The 24463-nt window shown below is 41.3% G+C and overlaps 1 protein-coding gene across 1 annotated transcript; it reads right to left on the minus strand.

The window, feature by feature from the left end:
- Positions 1-3804: 3804 nt before the first annotated feature.
- si:dkey-28n18.9 (sorting nexin-32) lies at positions 3805-24148 on the minus strand. Its single transcript, XM_023996697.2, has 14 exons — positions 23978-24148; positions 23570-23674; positions 23027-23134; positions 22515-22575; positions 22075-22202; positions 10919-11002; positions 10630-10704; positions 10516-10546; positions 10309-10396; positions 7635-7674; positions 7408-7494; positions 6725-6814; positions 6349-6414; positions 3805-6167 (listed from the first exon to the last, which is right to left on the minus strand). Exons 1-14 carry the CDS (start codon positions 23981-23983, stop codon positions 6027-6029), a joined length of 1110 nt encoding a protein of 369 aa, XP_023852465.1. The 5' UTR covers positions 23984-24148; the 3' UTR covers positions 3805-6026.
- Positions 24149-24463: the final 315 nt, after the last annotated feature.

The following is a 24463-nucleotide window of genomic DNA, read 5'->3' on the forward strand; positions in this document are numbered from 1 at the left end:
TCAAGGACATTCAGAGATTTGTCCCGAAGCCACTCCTGCGTTGTCTTGGCTGTGTGATTAGGGTCGTTGTCCTGTTGTAAGGTGAACCTTCGCCCCAGTCTGAGGTCCTGAGTACTCTGGAGCAGGTTTTCATCAAGGATCTCTCTGTACTTTGCTCCGTTCATCTTTCCCTCGATCCTGACTAGTCTCCATGTTCCTGTTTTTTATTTTTAGTAAATTAGCAAAAATTTCTAAACCTGTTTTGCTTTGTCATTATGGGGTATGGATGAAGGAAAAAAACWATTTAATCCATTTTAGAATAAAGCTGTAATGTAACAAAATGTGGAAAAAGTCAAGGGGCCTGAACTTTKCGAATGCACCGTAGTAGGAGGGTCCATCAGATGTCTGAATGTGACAGTTGTTTCCTTGATATGCTGTTGATGACATGTACTGTATATGGTATTTGCAATCTCCACATGTGGTGACCTCGAGGAGCCCAGGGGGTGTGTTCGTGGTGTGCCCCACTTCCCTGTTCAGACGAAGGAAAGGACCACAATGGAAAAAGGGAAAAATAACTGATCATGCCCTTGTTTTTGTGCATGTGTCTGTTTGTGACTATGTATACTGTTCTTTCCCTCTCCACATTTTATTTTCCTTCGTTGCACCAAATATAATTTGATTTATCATCAAATCACTCAATGTAATAGCTCCCAGGAGCCCTTGCTTTCAGTGTCTGCCAGGACATTATGGTGGCTGATTTGGGTCTAATTTATTATGTCCTCTGTGCTGAAGTGACAACTGTTGAGAGTTAGTCCTACACCACAAACCCTTAGCCTATGATTGAACTGTTATTCAAAATGGAAGCAAATTCCTCAACATGTGTAAATTGAAAGGACATTAAAAAAACAATTGTGCTGTACATTTCAGAACAGTGGACAAATGTTCCTATGCTGATCTGTTTAGTCAAATGAGCAGCTACATTCATGAAGTCATAAAACCTTTGGCGTACATCAGTAATTAGGAGTGACAGTGATGTCATCACCTCAACTTGTCATCTGAGACCTGAGTGATGAATGGCACATGGCAAGCACTCAGTCACAGGGGAATACAGAAGTATTAAAATGTATGGGTCCATTCAACAGTGAACAGAGAAATTGACCAAATTAGCAAATCTAATCCAGGCAATGTGAATACTGCGAGAGAAAAAGACATGTTCTMCATCAAGGTGTAAAGAGAGACCCACTGAGACAGTGAGAGAGACACTGCCCAGTGCCCACTGTGTAGCTGTGAAGCAGAGCTGAGAAATCTATATCTATCAATACTAGCATATTATGTTTTTAAGATAGGTTTATTGCCATCTCATTGTCATGACAATTATATAGCTTTGTTGGTACAGTGCTGGAGGGAGGGAGATTGTTAGCATGAAGATCACCAGGGTAGAGAGAGGGGAAACTCCCTCATGTATTTTTCATCTAAACAGTATGACCTTTTCCACACATTCTTAGGACTCACACTAACTCTCTCTGTCACACACACAACACGCACACAAACCAATGAATCATAATTTGTGTACTTCAGTGATTAGACTTTAATGAGGTCAAAACAACCTTGGGCTGACAAAGCGGCATTCAAACTTCACAGAGTACAACTAGGCCACAGATGTTTCATGACTGAGATTTCACATCCAACTGTATGTCTCACAGGCTTTATTTTTACTCTTTTGATTTCTGTCTTTTAAGATGTTCAAGCGTTGCCTGGAATATGAGGCTTTGAGCATTACGTTGGAATGTGGCAAAATTAAGAATCTCTCAGGTTAACTTTTGACTTTCATGGGCCCTCAGATGCTCTGAAGGTCTTAGAGCCGTGAGCAGTGAGACCACAGAGAACCTGCACAGGGTGGAAATAAAAGAGTTACACAAATAATGGGCAAACCCTTACCCAGCACACTGTCCCAGTGTTATCACCACAGGCATACTGTATAACCACATTGGAGAAGAGTACAACCACAACTCAGAATGAAAACTTGTAAGAGAAGTAGCAAACATGCTGTCATTTTCCTTGTAATTTGAGCAGTGTTGCCTACTAGTGAATTAGGAACTGTTTTAAGCCTGGTTCTAAGAACAGAGGCTGTTGACTCTGTCGTGTTCCTCTCTAGGTTTCTTCCATCTAAGAAGTTTTTCCTGGCCATTGTGCTCTCGCTACTGCTTTGGTTGCACTTTGGGTTTAAGCTGGATTACTGTTTTGGGACAACTTGTGATGTAAAGAGGGCCAAAAAAATGTGATTGATTGTGACCTCTTGGAGTGTGAAATGGCGTAAATATCTTAAACTATAGTCAGAACACAGTAAATGTTGAAGATTCAGGACATAGATAAGGGTAGATTTACTGTAAACCAAAATACAGGCTGCAGATGCCCAACATACAGCACAGTCTAACCGAACCACAATCAGCACCTGGGCATATTCTCATACATATTTATGTGCCCTTGGTCTAAAACCCGGTAAAAAACTCCTTATTAAAACCCTCAAGTTAAAACATGAAAACGTTAATACGTGTTCAGTTACAGCCCGCATGGGCCAACAGTGTTCAGAGTCTCAGAGAAGATTGCGAGAAGGAGGACCTTATAAATCCAGCTGTGTAGATTTATGATTTAACACAGTGTGAATGAATTAGGCACGCATAAAACATCCCCTATGTAAACGCTTTGATTAAAGTGGTGCTGCTGCAGTGTCTGCCTGCTCATCTGTGGTGGTCTTTCCCCATCTCATCTAATGAAGGAGCTCATTTGAGGGAGACCATGTTTCAGCTATATGGAAGCTAGGCTATTTGAGTTGTGTGCAACAAGACAGTCTCAACACCTGAGAGTCCCAGGTCAGATTTGTCCTGGGTCAAATTAAGCCCCTCCTAGAATTGGCAGTAGTACACTGTACTTAGTTCACTGTCTTAGGACTTTTCTCATTTGGGAAAAAGTCCATCCTCCACCCTCTCGCCTTCGTCTCCTTCTCAAAACACATTAGATAAGAAAGCCAGAGGTTCCTCCCCTCTGACCTTCTCCTCCAATGGGTTTTGAGAAGGAGACGAGGATAGAGGAGAATGGGCGCCAGGAGTATGCAATTGAGATCTTGCCTTGGTCATGTTTTGGACTGGTATTTGCACTGTCCCAGGTCTTGTTTAGCCCAGTTAGGACTGGTCCTAGTGTTCTGTCCTAGACCTGGTTGAGCCCTGTTGGGCCTGATTAATTAGGCCTGGTTCTAGACCCAATGACTTTGTTCTGACAGGCCATTGATTTCATGAGCAGCTGACAAACAGGCCTTTACAGGGCCACAGGGCTGAATGGGCACTGAGTGCTGCTGCCTTCCCACCAGTAATGAGCCACTTTACTGAATGAGCCTTAAGTGCATGTTTCGTTGAGAAGAGCACAGTCACACAGCCCTTCTATTTGGTCATGCTCCCAGGTATCAGAAACCTTCTCATCACTGTGTGTGTGTGTGCATACGAGTCATGTGCTCTAATTAGCACATAATGTATGAAACCATTTGTAAATATAGCTCCCTGTTGTATTATTCAGCTGGCATAATGTGGTCCTGGAACAGAAAAGAGCCAGGATGATCAAATCATGATGCACCCAAGGAACAGTAAGTTTGATCTTCTCACAACCATTTGGATTCCCTCATCTGTATTCTTGAAGCATATGCATCTTTATCCATATACTTCAGGATGTGTGGTTTGTATCCACACAGCAGAGCATATTCCTCATATTGATTTAAGCCTTCAGAACATCAGAGGTAAAAATCACTGAGTCATCAACAGCCAATAAAAACACGTATACCTTCACACATCTTTATTGTGCATTTCATTAGAATCAAAATAGTTGTATTCAGCAGTGTTATGCATCTTCAAATACATTGAGGTGTTAGAATCATGTTACTGTATATGTTTAGTGCAGGAATGATAAAGTACTTACATATAAAAAAACAAACGAATGACAGCCAATGTGTCAAGCCACTAAAGCACTAGAGCACTAGTCTCTTATAAAACCTGTTAAACCAAATGTTTAGCTATTGATTAAATTGATTTGGTACTGGCACCAAAGCGATGGGGATAAGAGCAGTTAAAAAGCATCACACAAAAAACACACAAAACTGTTGTAACTGAAATCAGAAATCTGATGTCAAATCAATTGTTAAATGCATTGGTTTATTAAATACCTCAGAATTCTCACATGATTTTCTGAGCATAATTGTATTATTGGTAAGATTTACAAAATGAACAATGCTCTGTATTAAATTCTGCTCACAGCATCAGGCACAGAATGTATTCCAGTCTGATTGAATTGATTCCACATGTCGAGAACAATGATGCAGTGACCTCTGTATAGATTACTGAGTGAAACGTATGCCAGTGGCTAACAGGGGATTGCATGTAATTGCCTTGATAGTTAATCACATGCAGTAAACAGGAACCGCAACACCAGTAAACAGGAAGAGGGAGAGTGAGGAAACATGCCAACAGAAAACATGCATAGTTAGAACATACAGCCAACTCCTGATAAATGCAATAACATGTCTGATTGGGACTATCTTGAATGCATGCACCAAATCAGAGCATGCAGATTTACAAGCAGGTAAAATGGATATACAGGTATTTGAAATGGGATAGGTGAATTGCAATGCTGTTGAGAGCAGCAGTGGGCTTTACGGCTGGGTTATCTTGACTCCAGAACACGGTGAATACAGCAGTATGTAGCCTGATGTCAAGACCATCTCTGCTGTGTCCAAACACTCCTTCACTGTCAGATTACCACATGCTGCACTCCTCCTTTCTCCCTGATTACTGTGATGGGATTTACTCCTCCCCACAACTCACAGATTACAGTCCAAGACAAACAAGCTCAAAGACACAGCAGCATCCTCATAGATATGGCCAGCAGAGTCAACACAGGGTGAAGAGAGTGAAGAGTGATAGAGTGAAGAGTCAGGGATCAAGAGTCAGGGATCAGCCACAGTGGAGAGTCAGGGATCAAGAGTCAGGGATCAGCCACAGTGGAGAGTCAGGGATCAAGAGTCAGGGATCAGCCACAGTGGAGAGTCAGGGATCAAGAGTCAGGGATCAAGAGTCAGGGATCAGCCACAGTGGAGAGTCAGGGATCAAGAGTCAGGGATCAGCCACAGTGGAGAGTCAGGGATCAAGAGTCAGGGATCAGCCACAGTGGAGAGTCAGGGGAGAGAACAGCACAAAGATCAGTTATAGGATCGACCCATCCCAGAATTGACCCCCAACCACTTATGGAGATTTGGGAGGATGAAGAAGTTTAAGCAATACCAGCCTACCATAACTATTACCATATTGCTTATACATAACACATCCAAACATGTGCCAAGGGGTAGAGTTAGTGGTCTTTTTGAATTGGACAGCCTAGAGTACACTCACATTCAGTAATAGAAGGATCATCTTAGGGCCCAGCCACAGTTAGTTGAGGAAGCACCAGAAGAAAGAACAGTCATTGAATCAGCATATAAACCAAACAGAGGGAAGAGCAGAGGGAACAGTCCCAGAGTCAGAATACAGAGAGAGTGGGAGTGTCCTTGGGCGGAGTCTAACACACTGATTAATGACCCTGGAGTGAGAAACACACACAGGCAGCCAGAGAGTTGGGCAATCAGTTCATCATGCTTTATTTTGTGTGACCCTTACTACTGATGTGGCGATGGCTAGAGATCTCTCTCCTCAATGTCTGCACCATTGCACAATACTGACAGAGACAATCCAACTCCCTCTCTGCTAAAGTGCTAAGGAGAGGGGGAGGGGGTTTGGACAAAGGACACAGTATGTGACTGTGAGAGAGAGACAAAGCTATTGGGTTATTATTGCTATAAGGATTATACTGATTTCCTTACATTTACAAGTTTAATGGAAGCAGGGTTTGACGCATACATAGACAATACATGGACATATTTAGTGTGAGGTGCTCAGACAGTCAAACTGTGTTCAGGTGGGTCAGAGGGGTGTGTGGCAGTCATGGGAGGGGGTGTGTCTGGCCGGTGGTGGTCACTCCCCCAGCCCTTTGAAGGCCTGCAAGTGCTCGCTGTAGCGGAAGGAGGTGTCCCTGGCTGTTTCAAGCTGCTTCTCACACCACAGAATCAAAGCCTGGCGTAACAACTCCACACGAGTACTGTGGAACCTTGCTATCTGGAACACACACACGCCACTGAACTTTAGAATAAAATAGAACAGAACATATATTTCAGTCAAAACTCAGCAGACAAAATGCAACAGTCTGTTGTATAAGAGCAGCTAATAGGAGAGGTGAGAGTCGGAATGAAGTGAACATTGGAGGTGAAAGGCAGCGACTGCTGTGGGCTGTATGTACCTCCTGTTTAGCCACTCCAGATACATGATCAAACTCCTTCTCAGCTGCCACCTTCAATTCGTCCATCTGAATCAGAGAGAAAAATACATCACTCACACAGTGCAGAACATAACACAGTTTCAGAACTATTAGTCAATATACAGTCAAGTCCTGATAAGTGCACATTGGAGAAAGTGTAAACACTGTTTATTTGTATTGCAGTTCACCAGTACCAACTTAACTATATTTTTTACTGGGATATCTTTATGCAGGAATGACAGTCTCAAACCATGTAAGCAGTTGGCTCTAGATGAGAGAGCACTACTGACACCTGCTCGACCTATGAGGAACAAGCAGTGCCTGATGTGTCCCCGTCTGTGTGAACAAAAACACTTACAGCAGCTGTCTTTACAGGCTTGGCTCTCTCTGCATTCCTGCTGGCTGTTTCTAGCACCACAAGCTTACAGGTCCTCCTGTACAGCATCTCCTACAAATAGAACCCACTCAAATGGCTCAAAGATCAACCTTATTTATCCATAAAGATAATATTTAATAACAACTTTTTATTTATACATTTTTTATTTAACCTTTATTTAACAACTAGGCAAGGCAGTTAAGAACAAATTCTTATTTACAATGACGGCCTACACCGGCCAAAACTGGACGACACTGGGCCAATTGTGCGGCAATCTATAGGACTCCCAATAATGGACGGTTGTGATACAGCCTGGATTTGAATTAGGGTGTCTGTAGTGACGCCTCTAGCACTGAGCTGCAGTGCCTTAGACCGCTGCAACACTCGGGAGCCCTTTAATATCACCAATATGTGTTAAGAGTTTCCTGTGCAATTTGTTATGTCTATGACAGCTGAATGGGTTGAGGTTTTTCCACCATGACCTAATGGAAATGACAGTATGTCCTAATACAAACTGTGAGCACTAACAGTTACAACACTAATACTGAACAATGTTGTTGTTCACCAATAACTGAGCAGCTAACACTAAGGCGAGGAGTTTTTCCCAGTCAGGTCATGTAGACAGGAAAAACTCCTGGCACTAGTAATGAAAGATGATGTCTGACCTTTTCTGCCTCTTGGCAACGAGACTCCAGATCCAGCCCCAGCCCCAGAGTGCTCAAGTTGTTCTCAGCAACACTCTCAAAGTTTCTCTGCCCACAGAGAAAGAGACAAACATAATTAGCAATGCATGTGTGGTAAATCATGTGAAATATCCTCCCAGTCTTTTTTCCTTTGAATTTTTGTTGTTTGGTCAAATGTATATTTCCACAGGGTGAGGATGACATTTTACCTTGATTGAATCTATGACCTCAGACAGCTTGACACATATCCTGCAAGATTAAATAGGGGAATAGATGAGTCCCTTTAAAAACAGCCCCCCATATACATGGTGAAGACAGATCATTCATTGCAATGGTATTCAAACTTCTTCAACGGGGACCCAATTTTTTCAGCCAGAATTTCTGGGGACCACATTTTGTCCCCCCAATAAATTACTGCAACCCCACCCCAAATCTAATGTCACAACCAAATCTGTACATTTCGATTTTTAAATCAACAAATAGGCCTAACCTTCATTTAATTTCAATCTCTTACCAAATGAAAAGAAAACAATAAGTACATTTACTCAATAAAATAGTATTTTTCTAATTATCTTTCTCAAAAATGTTTGTATATTGTCCCATACAATAATCTGTACTCTTAATACAGTTGAAGTTGGGAATTTACACACACCTTGGCCAAATACATTTAAACTCAGTTTTTCACAATTCCTGACATTTAATCTGAGTAAAAATTCCCTGTTTTAGGTCAGTTAGGATCACCACTTTATTTTAAGAATGTGAAATGTCAGAATAATAGAAGAGAGAATGATTTATTTCAGCTTTTATTTCTTTCGTCACATTCCCAGTGGGTCAGAAGGACGAACCAGACTTGTGGAGGTCTACAATTTTTTCCGAGGTCTTGGCTGATTTCTTTTGATTTTCCCATGATGTCAAGCAAAGAGGCACTGAGTTTGAAGGTAGGCCTTGAAATACATCCACATGTACACCTCCAATTGACTCAAATTATGTCAATTAGCCTATCAGAAGCTTCTAAAGCCATGACATAATTTTCTGGAATTTTCCAAGCTCTTTAAAGGCACAGTCAACTTAGTGTATGTAAACTTCTGACCCACTGGAATTGTGATACAGTGAGTTATAAGTGAAATAATCTGTCTGTAAACAATCGTTGGAAAAATTACTTGTGTCATGCACAAAGTAGATGTCCTAACCGACTTGACAAAACTATAGTTTGTTAAAACTTCTTATGGATAGGGGGCAGCATTTTCACGTTTGGATGAAAAGTGTGCCCAGAGTAAACGGCCTGCTACTTAGTCCCAGTTGCTAATATATGCATAGTATTAGTACATTTGGATAGAAAACACTCTGAAGTTTCTAAAACTGTTTGAATGATGTCTGTGAGTATAACAGAACTCATATGGCAGGCGAAAATCTGAGAAAAATCCAACCAGGAAGTGGGAAATCTGAGGTTTGTAGTTTTTCAAAGCTTGGCCTATCGAATACATAGTGTCTATGGGGTCATTTTGCACTTCCTAAGGCTTCCACTAGATGTCAACCGTCTTTAGAAACTTGTTTGAGGCTTCTACTGTAAAGGATGGGCTCATAAGGGCTCTTTGAGTCAGTGGTCTAGCAGAGTGCCACAAACTCTTGACGCTCGTTCATGTGAGAAGTAGCTCTCGTTCCATGGCTTTTCTACAGACAAAGGAATCCTCCGGTTGGGACATTATTGAACATTTATGATAAAAACATCCTAAAGATTGACTCTATACATCGTTTGATATGTTTCTACGACCAGTAATATAACTTTTTGGAATTTTCGTCCGACATTTCCGCTGGACTTGCCAGCGCCTCGTGAGTTTCGATTTGTTTACTAAACGCCCTAACAAAAGGAGGAGTTTGGACATAAATTATGAACTTTATCGAACAAATCAAACATTTATTGTGGAACTGGGATTCCTGGGAGTGCATTCTGATGAAGATCAAAGGTAAGTGAATATTTATAATGCTATTTCTGACTAATGTTGACTGCACAATATTGCGGATATTTCTTTGGCTGTTTTGGGCTCTGAGCGCCGTACTCAGATTATGCTTTTTCCGTAAAGTTTTTTGAAATCTGACACAGCGGTTGCATTTAGGATAAGTTTATCTAAAGTTCCATGTATAATAGTTGTATCTATTATCAATGTTTATAATGAGTATTTCTGTGAATTGATGTGGCTCTCTGCAAAATCATAGCATGTTTTGAAACTACTGAACATAACACGCCAATGTAAAATGAGATTTTTGGATATAAATATTCACTTTATCGAACAAATAAAGGACATGAAGTCCTATGAGTGTCATCTGATGAAGATCATCAGAGGTTAGTGATTAATTTTATCTATATTTCTGCTTTTTGTGACAACTCTCTTTGGCTGGAAAAATTGCTGTGTTTTTCAGAAAAACACAGCATGTTAGGTGGTGACCTAACATAATCGTTTGTGGAGCGTTCGCTGTAAAGCTTTTTTGAAATCAGACACTGTGGCTGGATTGATGAGAATTTTATCTTTAAAATGGTGCCTAATACTTGTATGTTTGAGAAATTTGATTTATGAGATTTCGGTTGATTGAATTTGGCGCCCTGCAATTTCATTGGCTGTTGGCGAGGGGTTCCACCAATCCCATACAGGTTAAKAAGACATTTGTGGAGTGGTTGAAAAACAAGTTTGAATGACTCCAACCTAAGTGTATGTAAACTTCCGACTTCAACTATATATATATATATATATATATATATAAATATTCTTTATCCTATTGTTTAATTCTGGCAACCCCACTGCAGTTAGGGTCGAAACCCCAACTTTGAATACCTCTGGTTTATTCTATGTAAATGTAGATATGACATCTATGGTGTGGTTCTCTCACTTTGAGAAGGCCAGGACAGCCGAGTCTTCTTCCTGCTCCACACAGAGATGCAGAGCGGTTGAGAAGTGTCCACAAGCCACTGCTAGTTCTGGGGAAACACACATGGTAAGCAATAGCAGCAGAAACCACAAACACATGTAACTTCTAAAACTTTGTTTAGCCACAACACACTCGATCGCAACCTCACTCTGACTCAAAATGTCTTACTTTGTTCTGTCAGCACCACATCAATGAACCTCTGGAAAAAGAGAAGATATAAGAAGGGCTGCAGACAACCAAAACAGGCCAAGAGAGAGAGAGAGAATGGTACAGAGCACTAACCTCTGTTGCTGATTTGGAGCACCCAGTGAGGGTTAAGTTGTTATCACGCTCAGTCTGAAAAAAGTCATCCACATCCTGGAGACAGAAAGGAATGTACTGATTCACTTTGGACAATCTGACAACACACAAATCTTCTCAACACTTTCAGCTATTGTGGATGTTGTGCTGAACACATACAGTATTGTCTGGTTAATGTATATGGATGTGATTAGATCTTGTTTGTCCTTAGAGTGACATGTGGAAGGTGCAGGGTTAGGTTTTAATTGTCCAGTATATTATACTGAGGTACCTTGTGGCCCTCCTTCCTCATCCCTTCCATGGCCTGGCTCAGGCGATTGAAGATACCCTTCCTCACCCTCTGACGACCTGGGGGCTGGAGCACACCCACGTATGCATACCCAACCCCCCCCCCCCCKCACACACACACACACACACACACGAAAGGGACAGATTAAGGGTACGAGTAAATCATTTCATTATATTGAATCAAACTTTATTTGTCACATGCGCCGAATACAACAGGTTTAGACCTTACCGTGAAATTCTTACTTACAAGCCCTTAACCAACAGTGCAGTTCAAGAAAGACTTAAGAAAATATTTACCAAATAAAATAAAATATTATAAAAAAGTAACACAATAAAATAACAATAACGAGGCTATATACAGGGGGTACCGATGAGGAGTCAATGTGCAGGGGTACAGGTTAGTCGAGGTAATTTGTACATGTAGGTAGGGGTGAAGTGACTATGCATAGATAATAAACAGCGAGTAGCAGCAGTGTAAAAACAAATCGGGGGGGGGGGTGGTCAATATAATAGTCCGGTGGCCATTTGATTAATTGTTCAGCAGTCTTATGGCTTGTGGGTAGAAGCTGGCAAGGAGCCTTTTAGTCCTACACTTGAAGCTCCGGTACCGCTTGCCGTGAGGTAGCAGAGTCTATGATTTGGGTGACTGGAGTCTTTGACAATATTTTGGGCTTTCCTCTGACACCACCTAGTATATACAGTTGAAGTCGGAAGTTTACATACACTTAGGTTGGAGTCATTAAAACTAATTTTTCAACTACTCCACAATATTTTGTTTTGGCAAATCGGTTAGGACATCTACTTTGTGCATCACACAAGTAATTTTTCCAACAATTGTTTACAGACAGATTATTTCACTTATAATTCACTGTATCACACTTCCAGTTGGTCAGAAGTTTACATACACTAAGTTGACTGTGCCTTTAAACTGATGGAAAATTCCAGAAAATTATGTCATGGCTTTAGAAGCTTCTGATAGGCTAATTGACATCATTTGAGTCAATTGGAGGTGTACCTGTGGATGTATTTCAAGGCCTACTTTCAAACTCAGTGCCTCTTTGCTTGACATCAGACCTCAGAAAAAGATTGTAGACCTCCACAAGTCTGGTTCATCCTTTGGAGCAATTTCCAAAAGCCTGAAGGTACCACGTTCATCTGTACAAACAATAGTACATAAGTATAAACACCATGGGACCACGCAGCCGTCATACCGCTCAGGAAGGAGACGCGTTCTGTCTCCTAGAGATGAAAGTTTCTGTTTCTTTTAACACTTAAAACACACTGAACAAACAGTCTATTTTGGTTTACAGCATACTGTATCTCTRAACATCAGGACACAGTAGTCATGTGGACCTCGGTGCCTGATCAGCTCTCTCCTTCATTTCACTGCAGGTAGAGTATCTTTACATGTGTGGGGTATTTAATGTAATGGAGACAAACAACTTACAAAATAAATCAGATAAGGTGTATGCAAAAAAACAATATACACCACGTACACTATACTGTATGTGCTGTTGAAAGATACAAAGTAGAATATATTGCAGATTAAATCAGTAAATCTGAAGAATCACAAGCACAAGATGTGTTACTTGTTGCGTTTATCTGCTGTGTTTATCAACACATTCATTTAACTGTCAGTTTGTGTAACAAACAGTGCCCTTGCTTAGCTGTTAAAAGTAAGAGCTTAACATTTCATTTGATCATCAGTGCAACTGCAAAGGATTCTGTTATGAGGCACTAGTTGTATATTTGATTGCTTACAAACACAGTACATGCAGAATCCTGAATTTGAAACGTAATCTAAAGATTTTTACACTGTGCATTTGCAAGCTGTACTCTGTCAGGAACTAACAACACACAGCAAGAGATCACTGCCGACACAGGCCAGTCTGTGATCCTGTAGTGGGCAGTAATATTTGACATGTGTATATACAGTGTATATGATATTATAAATACCTCAAGTGCAACTCATAAGAATAAGTAATTAGCCTATTCAAATGTTTATCTTAGACCATAAAGATAATTAGCAAAATGCAAGAGACGACAGTTGAACCATGTGCAATCAAGTCTTCTGCATTTAGCTGACTAAGATCAAGGAATGGTCATGAGAAGTGAATATCAAAGCAAGTATTATTTAATAACTTTGCAAAATGAATGGGTTCACATACAAGACATAAAGCTTAAGTTACGAGGCAATACTGACTTTAACAAAGGATTATTCTAGGCATATAGATTATAAAGTTAATTTACAGGCAAAGCATGGACAAAGTGATGCTTAGTAGGCCAGAGTCCTAGAAGCCTAGGATACTGGATACAGGATAAGAGAGAAAACAAAGGCATTTCATTCCATTTATAACATCTGAAGGTGTAAACTTTCAACCCAAGACCAACCACCATTGACCAATCTATCAAACAATACCAAGTTTACAGTGTAACCTGACCACCAAGGCCCAATCTCCACAAGGTGTCACAGCATTTAGAGGCTTGTGTGGAGGATGAGACCAATGTAAATATGACAGAATTCCTGATAGGACCATAAAACATTTTTGAGAGTAATTAGAGTTCACCCTATACAGATACAAGATACCACAGAGATAATATATATATATAGTGGGGAGAACAAGTATTTGATACACTGCCGATTTTGCAGGTTTTCCTACTTACAAAGCATGTAGAGGTCTGTAATTTTTATCATAGGTACACTTCAACTGTGAGACGGAATCTAAAACAAAAATCCGGAAAATCACATTGTATGATTTTTAAGTAATTAATTTGCATTTTATTGCATGACATAAGTATTTGATCACCTACCAACCGGCTCTCACAGACCTGTTAGTTTTTCTTTAAGAAGCCCTCCTGTTCTCCACTCATTACCTGTATTAACTGCACCTGTTTGAACTCGTTACCTGTATAAAAGACACCTGTCCACACACTCAATCAAACAGACTCCAACCTCTCCACAATGGCCAAGACCAGAGAGCTGTGTAAGGACATCAGGGATAAAATTGTAGACCTGCACAAGGCTGGGATGGGCTACAAGACAATAGGCAAGCAGCTTGGTGAGAAGGCAACAACTGTTGTTGCAATTATTAGAAAATGGAAGAAGTTCAAGATGACGGTCAATCACCCTCGGTCTGGGGCTCCATGCAAGATCTCACCTCGTGGGGCATCAATGATCATGAGGAAGGTGAGGGATCAGCCCAGAACTACACGACAGGACCTGGTCAATGACCTGAAGAGAGCTGGGACCACAGTCTCAAAGAAAACCATTAGTAACACACTACGCCGTCATGGATTAAAATCCTGCAGCGCACGCAAGGTCCCCCTGCTCAAGCCAGCGCATGTCCAAGCCCGTCTGAAGTTTGCCAATGACCATCTGGATGATCCAGAGGAGGAATGGGAGAAGGTCATGTGGTCTGATGAGACAAAAATAGAGCTTTTTGGTTTAAACTCCACTCGCCGTGTTTGGAGGAAGAAGAAGGATGAGTACAACCCCAAGAACACCATCCCAATCATGAAGCATGGAGGTGGAAACATCATTCTTTGGGGATGCTTTTCTGCAAAGGGGACAGGACGACTCCACCGTATTGAGGGGAGGATGGATGGGCCATGTATCGCGAGATCTTGGCCAACAACCTCCTTCCCTCAGTAAGAGCATTGAAAATGGGTTGTGGCTGGGTCTTCCAGCATGACAACGACCCGAAACACACAGCCAGGGCAACTAAGGAGTGGCTCCGTAAAAAGCATCTCAAGGTCCTGGAGTGGCCTAGCCAGTCTCCAGACCTGAACCCAATAGAAAATCTTTGGAGGGAGCTGAAAGTCCGTATTGCCCAGCGACAGCCCCGAAACCTGAAGGATCTGGAGAAGGTATGTATGGAGGAGTGGGCCAAAATCCCTGCTGCAGTGTGTGCAAACCTGGTCAAGAACTAGGCAGTTAACCCACTGTTCCTAGGCAGTCATTGTAAATAAGAATTTGTTCTTAACTGACTTGCCTAGTTAAATAAAAAAAATACATTCTGAAGGCACTATATATAGTCACTGAGTGTACAAAACACTAGGAACACCTGCTCTTTCCGTGACCAGGTGAATCCAGGTGAAAGCTATGATCCCTTATTGAGGTAACCTGTTAAATTCACTTCAATCAGTGTAGATGAATGGGAGGAGCCAGGGTAAAGAAGGATTTTTAAGCCTTGAGACTTGGGCTGTATTCCAAACACTTAACAGACACACCCTCTCCCCATCAGCCCTCAAATTAAAGTGGATACTTCTGATGACGTGTCATGACATCATCAGAAGTGTAGGGCGAGGGAGGAATGATTTTTAAATGGACCGCCCTTGCCCAGAAATTCGTCGCTCTTTCATCCCGCAATGATTGTGTTTTCAGCCACTGGTAGCTTGTGGGTGCTTTATATGCGCTACAGTCAATTATGATTGCATGTCTACTTACATTAAATATAGAATTATTAATATACGCCTACTGTATGATAGCTAGCAAATTAATTAGCTAACTGACGTTAGCCTGCCTAGCTGGAACTTCTGAAGAAGGAAAATGTTTTATTTATATAATTTCCAAAAGCTAACCAAACAAAAATATCATTACTTTTACGAGATGTGTTTGTGCAGCCATGTGCATTAGTAGCACAATTTCTAATTTATTTACATGATCTTTTACTTACATATGTTAACTTCTCCATATTGACGTTGAGGTTTTGGCAAACTTTCCTTAGCGGATGTACAATCATTGCGAATTGAATTATGGGGCGTTTCAGGCCCCGAAGTGAACAGTAACTGTACACTCATAAGGTCGACCAAAAACGAGGGCTGAGGGGCTTACTTATCTTCCAGCTTCACATGGTCTAAAGTCAGAGATGCACAGAACTCAGACTATCAACCCAGAAAAAAAACAGGGTGAAGATGTTTAATACTGAGATCCTCTCTCTCGTCCTCTCAAACCTCACCAATGGGATCAAGAAGATTACATGTGTAGAATCAGTGACACACAATTTCAAAACCTCCGACTCATTGTTAAAGGTAAGCCATTGATTATCATAATCTCATCATTATCATTATCATCATAATCAACACATACATGATGTTATCACAGAAGTCTCTGTACATCAGTGGTCACCAACCTTTTCTGAGTCACGGTCACTTTCGCAGTCAAAAAGGCAAGATCTACCGCTCAGATTTGTTTTTTAACATGACTTTTAAAAAATTACGTTAACCTAATAAAAACAGTTCTGTAGGAATGAAGTTTGTGCAGTAGGCCTAATACATTATCACAGCATATTGGCTATATGCCTGGCCTGCCAATGCTGTTCTTCTCAGACCATATTACTCTGAACAAAAATATAAAACCCAACAATTTCAAAGATTTTTGTTGCAGTTCATAAGGAAATCAGGCAGTTTATATAAATTCATTAGTCTCTAATCTATGGATTTTACATGACTGGGAATACAGATGCATCTGTTGGTCACAGATACCTTAAAAAAAAGGCACGGATCAGAAAACCAGTCAGTATCTGGTATGACCACCATTTGCCTCATGCAGCGAGACATCTCCTTCGCACAGAGATGATCCAGCTGTTGATTGTGGCCTGTGGAATGCTGTCCCACTCCTCTTCAATGGCTGTGTGAGGTTGAATATTGGCGGGAACTGGAACAGTGTCGTACACGTCGATCCAGTGAATCCCAAACATGCTCAATGGGTGACGTATCTGGTGAGTATGCAGGCCATGGAAGAACTGGGACATTTTCAGCTTCCAAGAATTGTGTACAGATTCTTGAGACATGGGGCCGTGCATTATCATTCTGAAACATGAGGTGATGGCGGCGGATGAATGGCACGACAATGGGCCTCAGGATCTCGTCACGGTATCTCTGTGCATCGTTGTTTGCAGCTTATGCCTGCCCATACCATAATCCCATCTCCACAAAGGGGCACTCTGTTCACAACGTTGATCAGCAAACCGCTCACCCATACGATGCCATACGCGCTGGCTGCCTGGTACAGTTGAAACCGGGATGAATCTGTGAAGAGCACACTTCACGGTTGGATGTACTGCCAAATTCTCTAAAACAACGTTGGAGGCGGTTTATGTTAGAGAAATTAACATTAGATTCTCTGGAAACAGCTCTGATGGACATTCCTACAGTCAGCATGATAATTGCACGCTCCTTTAAAACTTGAGACATTTGTGGCATTTGTGTTGTGTGAAAAAACTGCACATTTTAGAGTGGCCTTTTATTGTCCTAAGCACAAGGTGCACCTGTGTAATGATCGTGCCTTTTAATCAACTCTTGATATGGTGGGTGGGTGGATTATCTTGGCAAAGGAGAAATGCTCACTAACAGGGATGTAAACAAATTTGTGAACAACATTTTTGAGAAATAAGCTTTTTGTGCATATGGAAAATGTCTGGGATATTTTATTTCAGCTCAGGACCAACACTTAACGAAATAGATCAGTTGGTGTAGCACTTGCGAGGCACAGCTGGGCATAAATTAAAATAATATACAAATAGTTCGCTTTTTTATTTGACTGGATTGATGGTACCTGCATCTGATGGTCATGGTGCTTTCAAGACAACTGGGAAATGGGGGGGAGAGGTCAAACCATGACATCAGCGTCATAGTCGCATCTCTAGAAAGATGCCAGAGTTTCTGACTTGGAATTCAGAGTTGGATAACTGTTATCCGTCTGTGAAAAATAGTTTCTCTTTTTTCAGAGTTACCAGTTACCAGCATTGAAGTCTAAGATTTGAGTTGTTTTGAACACTGCATTAGTCTCAGGAGGGAGAGAGAAGCAGAGGGGTCCACCTCTCACGGTCTTTGCTCTCTCCTTTTCCTCCAGTGAGACTGACCAGAGAGAGGGGGCAGTCTTCCACCTAATGGTGAAACTCGAGTCGCACCGTATCTGTCTCGTGCACAAATTCATGTTGGTCCTATGACCAGAGAAAGTGAAATACTCCTCGATATTAAAATAGACATGACGAGCTGCTAATAATAATAACAACACAGGGCTGTCGATACACTTGGCTACTCATTCATTGCATCTGCATTGAGAGTGGAAGTAGGGAGAAGCGTGTTGATGGTGTTGAGGTCAGGGCTCTGTGCAGGCCAGGGAAGTTCTTCCACACCGATCTCAATAAACTATTTATTTATGGACCTCGCATTGTGCACGGAGGCATTGTCATGTCATGTTGAAACAGAAACATTACCTGTCAGCAATGGGTGTGGCTGAAATTGCCATTATTATTATTTTTGGCTCATTGCCATGTTAAACTATTTCAAAACTATTTTAACTAACTACACTAATGATAACTTCCTTGGTTAGGAACAGATCAACCCAAACACCCACTACCACCAAACACCCAACAGATCAACCCAAACACCCACTACCACCAAACACCCAACAGATCAACCCAAACACCCACTACCACCAAACACCCAACAGATCAACCCAAACACCCACTACCACCAAACACCCAACAGATCAACCCAAAGGACACGCCACAACAAATGTCGTAACAACTTCATCTCAAGGTTAGTACAAGCTGAAATTATACTATATGAGCTAGATATTCTAGCAAAAACCTTACATATTCATACTGTATATCTGTCAAAAGGTACATTTTCACTGCTCTGTCTGACAATCTCAAATGATGTTTCAACTATCAAATTACATCTGTAATAAATCACATGACCAAGCCTGCTCTCTTAGTCTCTACTGCATAAGTGTAAGTAATCCTTTGCTGTAGCACTCATGCAACTTCCCATGCCATCTCAGTTACACTGACAGAACATGTTCATGTCCGGGAAGGAACTCAGGGGGGACTTCAGGAGAAGCTCAACCTTCATCCTCTGACCCCAATACAATCCTCTACATCTTACTGTCTGTTCTACCAGCCATACTGATCATCGCTGGAGTGGCTCTGTACATAAACAAGAGGAACAAAGGTACTTTAACACACAGTTAAAACTACCAGATGAAAAATATTGTTGTCATTGTTAAATATGAGTTCAGATAGTGAATCCCTTGACCCCTATGGAAGAAAAACACGGAGAAGAAAAATAGTGGGAGCCAAACAGGAGGAAAGCAAAAGGATGAGATAAAATAATGCACGTCAAATGAAACACTGAGAATGTTACTGAATTAAATTGCCTCAGTTTCAGTGGAAAAATCAAGCCTTGAAGTATTATATCCTATGTAGTAATCAGTGTTATTTGTTTAATGATGGTGTGCAAGTCTCATTGTATCTCTTCTCTAGGATGATCCCTCTGCATTGTACTCCACAATTTCTGACAGAAACACTGCTGTTGACGAAAAGACGTTAGTGTAAGAGAATGTGTGCGCTAGTATAAACTTTAAATTGGCCTTGTGGGAATTAAAATAGTTGTGCCTTCTAGATTTTAGCAGCAGCGCGCACAGTTCATCTGAATGTATCTTGTGTTTGTAATTGTCCCTCTCTACAGGAGAATCCCTCAGTCACATACTCCACCATCGACCACATGAAAGGAAAGCGGAGAGCAGCAGTAAGTCTGGAGTAGTGGTGAAACAGAGTACGCCAGCATCAAGATAGGCAGATCCTCTGAGAGCCACTATACAGTAGGCCTACAACTGGCTCACAGCCTTATACTGCAGAGAGATCTCATATTGTGTCCAGTATCATGTGGTTTTATCTGGCACTCTTGACTGTAAATATGTTTCACTCTCCACCTCAGTAAGACAAGTTCAGTGCTGAGCTGTTCACAGGAGATCAGATGTTAATCAACCAAACACTCTAGAGAAGAGATGAGTAAGATTAGTGAAATAACAAGAAGGCATGTTTGTTTTTGTGTAGCAGAGACACACAAAGCACCCTATATGGCTGTAAGTTGACCTAGTTCCCTTTTTATTTTGCTGTTGTGCAATTTTTTTAGATCTGTAAACTTCTTTGAAATAAAGAAGGAGAACTTCAGAATTTTTTTTTCAGACAGTATCTTTCTGCCAAATAGCTGGTACATCCTGAGCAACTCATCTTTCTCCACATTGACAACATTAAAACAGGTTAAAACAAATGTATTATCGGAGTGTGTCACAGACAACAATCTCTGTGAAAACAACCTCAACCTTCTGTCAAAACCAGTTAACTACTTTCTCTTTGGTGTAATGGAGAAATCACACATTGTGGTCTTTGTGAACAAGAAAATCAGTCTGACAATGACATCGACTGAAGCTACACTTTAGTGCAGTGTGTGAAATGTTTCTGAGGTCTGTTCTCTTGCCCTTGGTTAGATACAGACAACATTGTCATTTGTCAAAGTCAGATCCTACAATGGTCTACTTCAGCACACTCCCATAGACTCAAATCAGACGGCCATCTATCTACAGCTTCTTAATAAATTGTAATGAAACAGGAAGGGAGTGCGGCTCGAACCTTCAACTTTCTGGCCCGTAGCCCTGTGGAAATCAACTGTACCACAAAAGCATGCTCAAGAGTCGATATCCATGCTTATAAAGCAGGGTGACTACAATATCTTGGCTGAGTAAGATCATGTGTTTTTGACACGTCCTTATGTTTCTACAACTTGATTGGAGTCGATCTGTGGTAAATTCAATTGATTGAACATGATTTGAAAGGCACACCTCTGTCTATATAAGGTTCCACAGTTGCCAGTGCATGTCAGAGCAAAACCCAAGCCATGAGGTCGAAGAAATTGTCTGTAGCGCTCCAAGACAGGATTGTGTCGAGGCAAGGGGAAGGGTACCAAAAAATGTCTGCAGCATTGAAGGTCCCCAAGAAAACAGTGGCCTCCATCATTCTTAGATGGAAGAAGTTTGGAACCACCAAGACTCTTCCTAGAGCTGGCTGCCCGGCCAAACTGAGTAATTGGGGGAGAAGGGCCTTGGTCAGAGAGGTGACTAAGAACACAATGGTCACTGACAGAGCTTAGAATTCCTCTGTGGAGAGGGGAGAACCTTCCAGAAGAACAACCATCTCTGCAGCACTCCACCAATCATGCATTTATTGTAGTGGCCACACAGAAGCCACTCTTCAGTAAAAGGCACATGACAGCCCACTTGGAGTTTGCCAAACGGCACCTAAAGGACTCTCAGACCATGAGAAACAAGATATTCTGGTCTGATGAAACCAAAATTGAAACCTGGCACCATCCCTAAGGTGAAGCATTGTGGTGGCAGCATCATGCTGTGGGGATGCTTTTCAGTGGCAGGGACTGGGAGACTAGTCAGGATCAAGGGAAAGATGAACGGAATAAAGTACAGAGAGATCCTTGATGAAAACCTGCTCCAGAGTGCTCAGGACCTCAGACTGGGGTAAGGGTTCACCTTCCAACAGGACAACGACACTAAGCACACAGCCAAGACAACGCAGGGGTGGCTTCGGAACAAGTCTCTGAATGTCCTTGAATGGCCCAGCCAGAGCCCAGACCTGAACCTAATTGAACATCTCTGGAGAAACCTGAAAATAGCTGTGCAGCGACGCTCCCCATCCAACCTGACAGCGCTTGAGAGGATCTGCAGAGAAGAATGGGAGAAACTTCCCAAATACAAGTGTGTCAAGCTTGTAGTGTCATATCCAAGAACACTCAAGGCTGTAATCACTGCCAAATATGTTTCAACAAAGTACTGAGTAAAGGGTCTGAATACTTATGGAAATGTGATATCTCAGTTTTTTTTTTTTTATAAATCTGCAACATTTCTAAAAACCTGTTTTTGCTTTGTCATTATGGAGTAGTGTGTGTAGACTGATGAGGGGAAAAAAATATTTAATACATTTTAGAATAAGGCTGTAACGGGGTCTGAATACTTTCCAAATTCACTGTATATAGCCAATGGGCAAGTGCCCTATGCTGATAAACTTTACAAAACAAGTGTGAATAAACTGTTTGCCAGTCTCTTAAACATTGTATGGAAACTCAATTATCCCTAGTTACTAAATGCACCATGTTACAAAGTACAAGACATACAACTGGAACTGGCCAGTTGGAAACCAAACAGGTCATTATTGGTAAAGACACAGGTCAAACACATGGAGATGATTGGACTCAAACTGAACAGGAGGGGATAGGACATTCAGAAAAGGGTAGGATTAAACAGCTGGAGAAAAAGAATAGGGTTTGGTGGTAATAACGCACCTCTGAGCTAGTGAGGAAGTTCTCCAGGCATTTGTTCTTGCTGAGCGTGGTGTGTGCTGCCACCTGCTGGAGATAGGTCTCCAGTGCCATGCAGTACATACGCCAGTCCTCCCCCATGGCCAAGAAACCTACACAACAGACCAGTGAGACAGCAAAATATTTCACTTCAAACCAATATAAAAACATTGGTATGGCCACCCATACAATATCAGACAAGAAACTAACCAATGCATAACAACGTTGTAGAGTTTCATTGGATGTAAGTTACGCATATATATTTTTTTTATTGGTTTTCACATATTAATGATACAACATAATTATTTGTAACAAATTATCAAAAATAACTTAATATCTGTTAATAAAACACATTGTTAGCAAGCATTGAAAATATCTGTGTGATGTCAAGGCTGTAAGCGATATATTTGTTGACAAATACATACCAAGTTGTTTCAGAACTTTGGTTGGTGCATTCAACTGAGGTTTGGCTGGTAGAGGAGGAAACTAGAGAGAGAAGTCACATAGTGGTATTTTTTATGAGGCTTGAATTCCCAATGCAATGGTGTCTAGCCTACATTGAGCTACATTTTGAAATGGTTCGAGCCCTGAATTGGCTTACAGCCGTGGAATATCAGAGAATGCTGTGTGCAAAGCTGTCATCAAGGCAAAGGGTGGCTACTTTGAAGAATTTAAAATATAAAATATATTTTGATTTGTTTAACACTTGGTTACTACATGATTCCATGTGTTATTTCATTGCTGACGTCTTCACTATTATTCTACAATGTAGAAAATAGTAAAAATAAAGAAAAACCATTGAATGAGTAGGTGTGTCCAAACTTTAGACTGGTATAGTCACTATAGTCACTGTTGAAGCTTATAGGTTTGCTAGTTAGGGTCAGTGTCAGGATTTGATCATGTGTCAGGTGTAGGTAGGAAGAGGTGGGATACTAACAATGACACCCAGTATCCCAGGCACCACCTCCTGAGAGAACAGACACTGCTGCAACCACTGAAAGTCCTCATGAGTCCTAGCCACATGGTATTCCCCACTGCCTGACAACTGGGGGGGACAGACAGACAGGCAGACAGGCAGAGATACAGAGAGAGAGAGAGAGAGAGAGAGAGAGAGAGAGAGAGAGAGAGAGAGAGAGAGAACATGTCACAACAGTCAAACAGGAAACAAGTGGATTTGGTACAGTATTCATGCACGCCATTGAAAACCTCCTGATCCTATAGCACATGTGGACACAATAACAGGCACTGAGAAAAAATACTAACTTTATAGTCACTGTATCTAACAAAGGAAATAAGAAACTGACCAATGTATAGTATATACCATAATTGTGCACTATACTATTACTGAATGACTTCAGTTAATGGCTATCTTCAAGGCTTTAAGGTCCCACTGAGTAGGGTTCTGACAATCAGTCATTCTCCAAAATAGTGGCAACATTACGCTGCGAGACCATTTCATTTATCTCTGAACACTACTTACCTTCTGGGATATGACTATGAAGGTCAGTGCATCCCCGTCTCTCACGGCCTCAGTGACCCGGATAGTTTGGGCACTCACACTAAGTGACCCCTCTCTAGCCTCCTCCTGAAATCAACAACAACTATTGAATGTCATTTAACTTAAAGTAGCATATCATCCTGCACATGTGCTGATAAATGTCCATTATTACCACACCCTCACAAAAGTACACTTTCAGGATTACAAAAACATCAGCATTCCAATACTTGCAGTATGATTCATTTTAGCGTTTTAAATTATCTTCACAGCTAAAACGTAAAATGCAAAAGGTGTAAAGGTGTGTCTCTGACCGACAGCCTATCACATGATGACCAGGAACCGTAGATAAACTGTCTTATCAGACTACAACATACTACACATCAGACTTACCATCATTTTCTAACTACTGTATGTGCAGTCACTCCCCCAACGTCTTTAGTGTGGTAAAACTGTAAATTTGATACAAATATAAAAGCACAGATCCTTTGTCTCCTAACGGCAGCGGTGCACAAACAGACACACTAACTACTGAAGAGGCACATGATTTCCTTTAGGTCAAAGTGCAGGAGTGAGAGGGCAAAAAAACAGCCAAACCAAAGAAAGTGCTGGTGCAGGGAAAAACAGAGAGGGGAGTAACAATGTGTTACTGAGTAACTCATATGTCTGGACCACGGCCACACCCGTACAGGAAAGATAGGAAAACTGACCATAGAGTTCCCCTCAGTCAACCCTACAGACTGGTAAACTGGAACTTATTTTGGACCATAAAAGTAGCACAGCTCATTCAATAGTATATCACGTTTCCAATGGCCACTTTATACTATGGAATACAGGCGCTATGTGCTGTTATGTGACAGAATCAACACCAGACATAAT

Source organism: Salvelinus sp. IW2-2015, linkage group LG11 (genome assembly GCF_002910315.2).
Source record: "Salvelinus sp. IW2-2015 linkage group LG11, ASM291031v2, whole genome shotgun sequence".
Lineage (NCBI taxonomy): Eukaryota > Metazoa > Chordata > Actinopteri > Salmoniformes > Salmonidae > Salvelinus > Salvelinus sp. IW2-2015.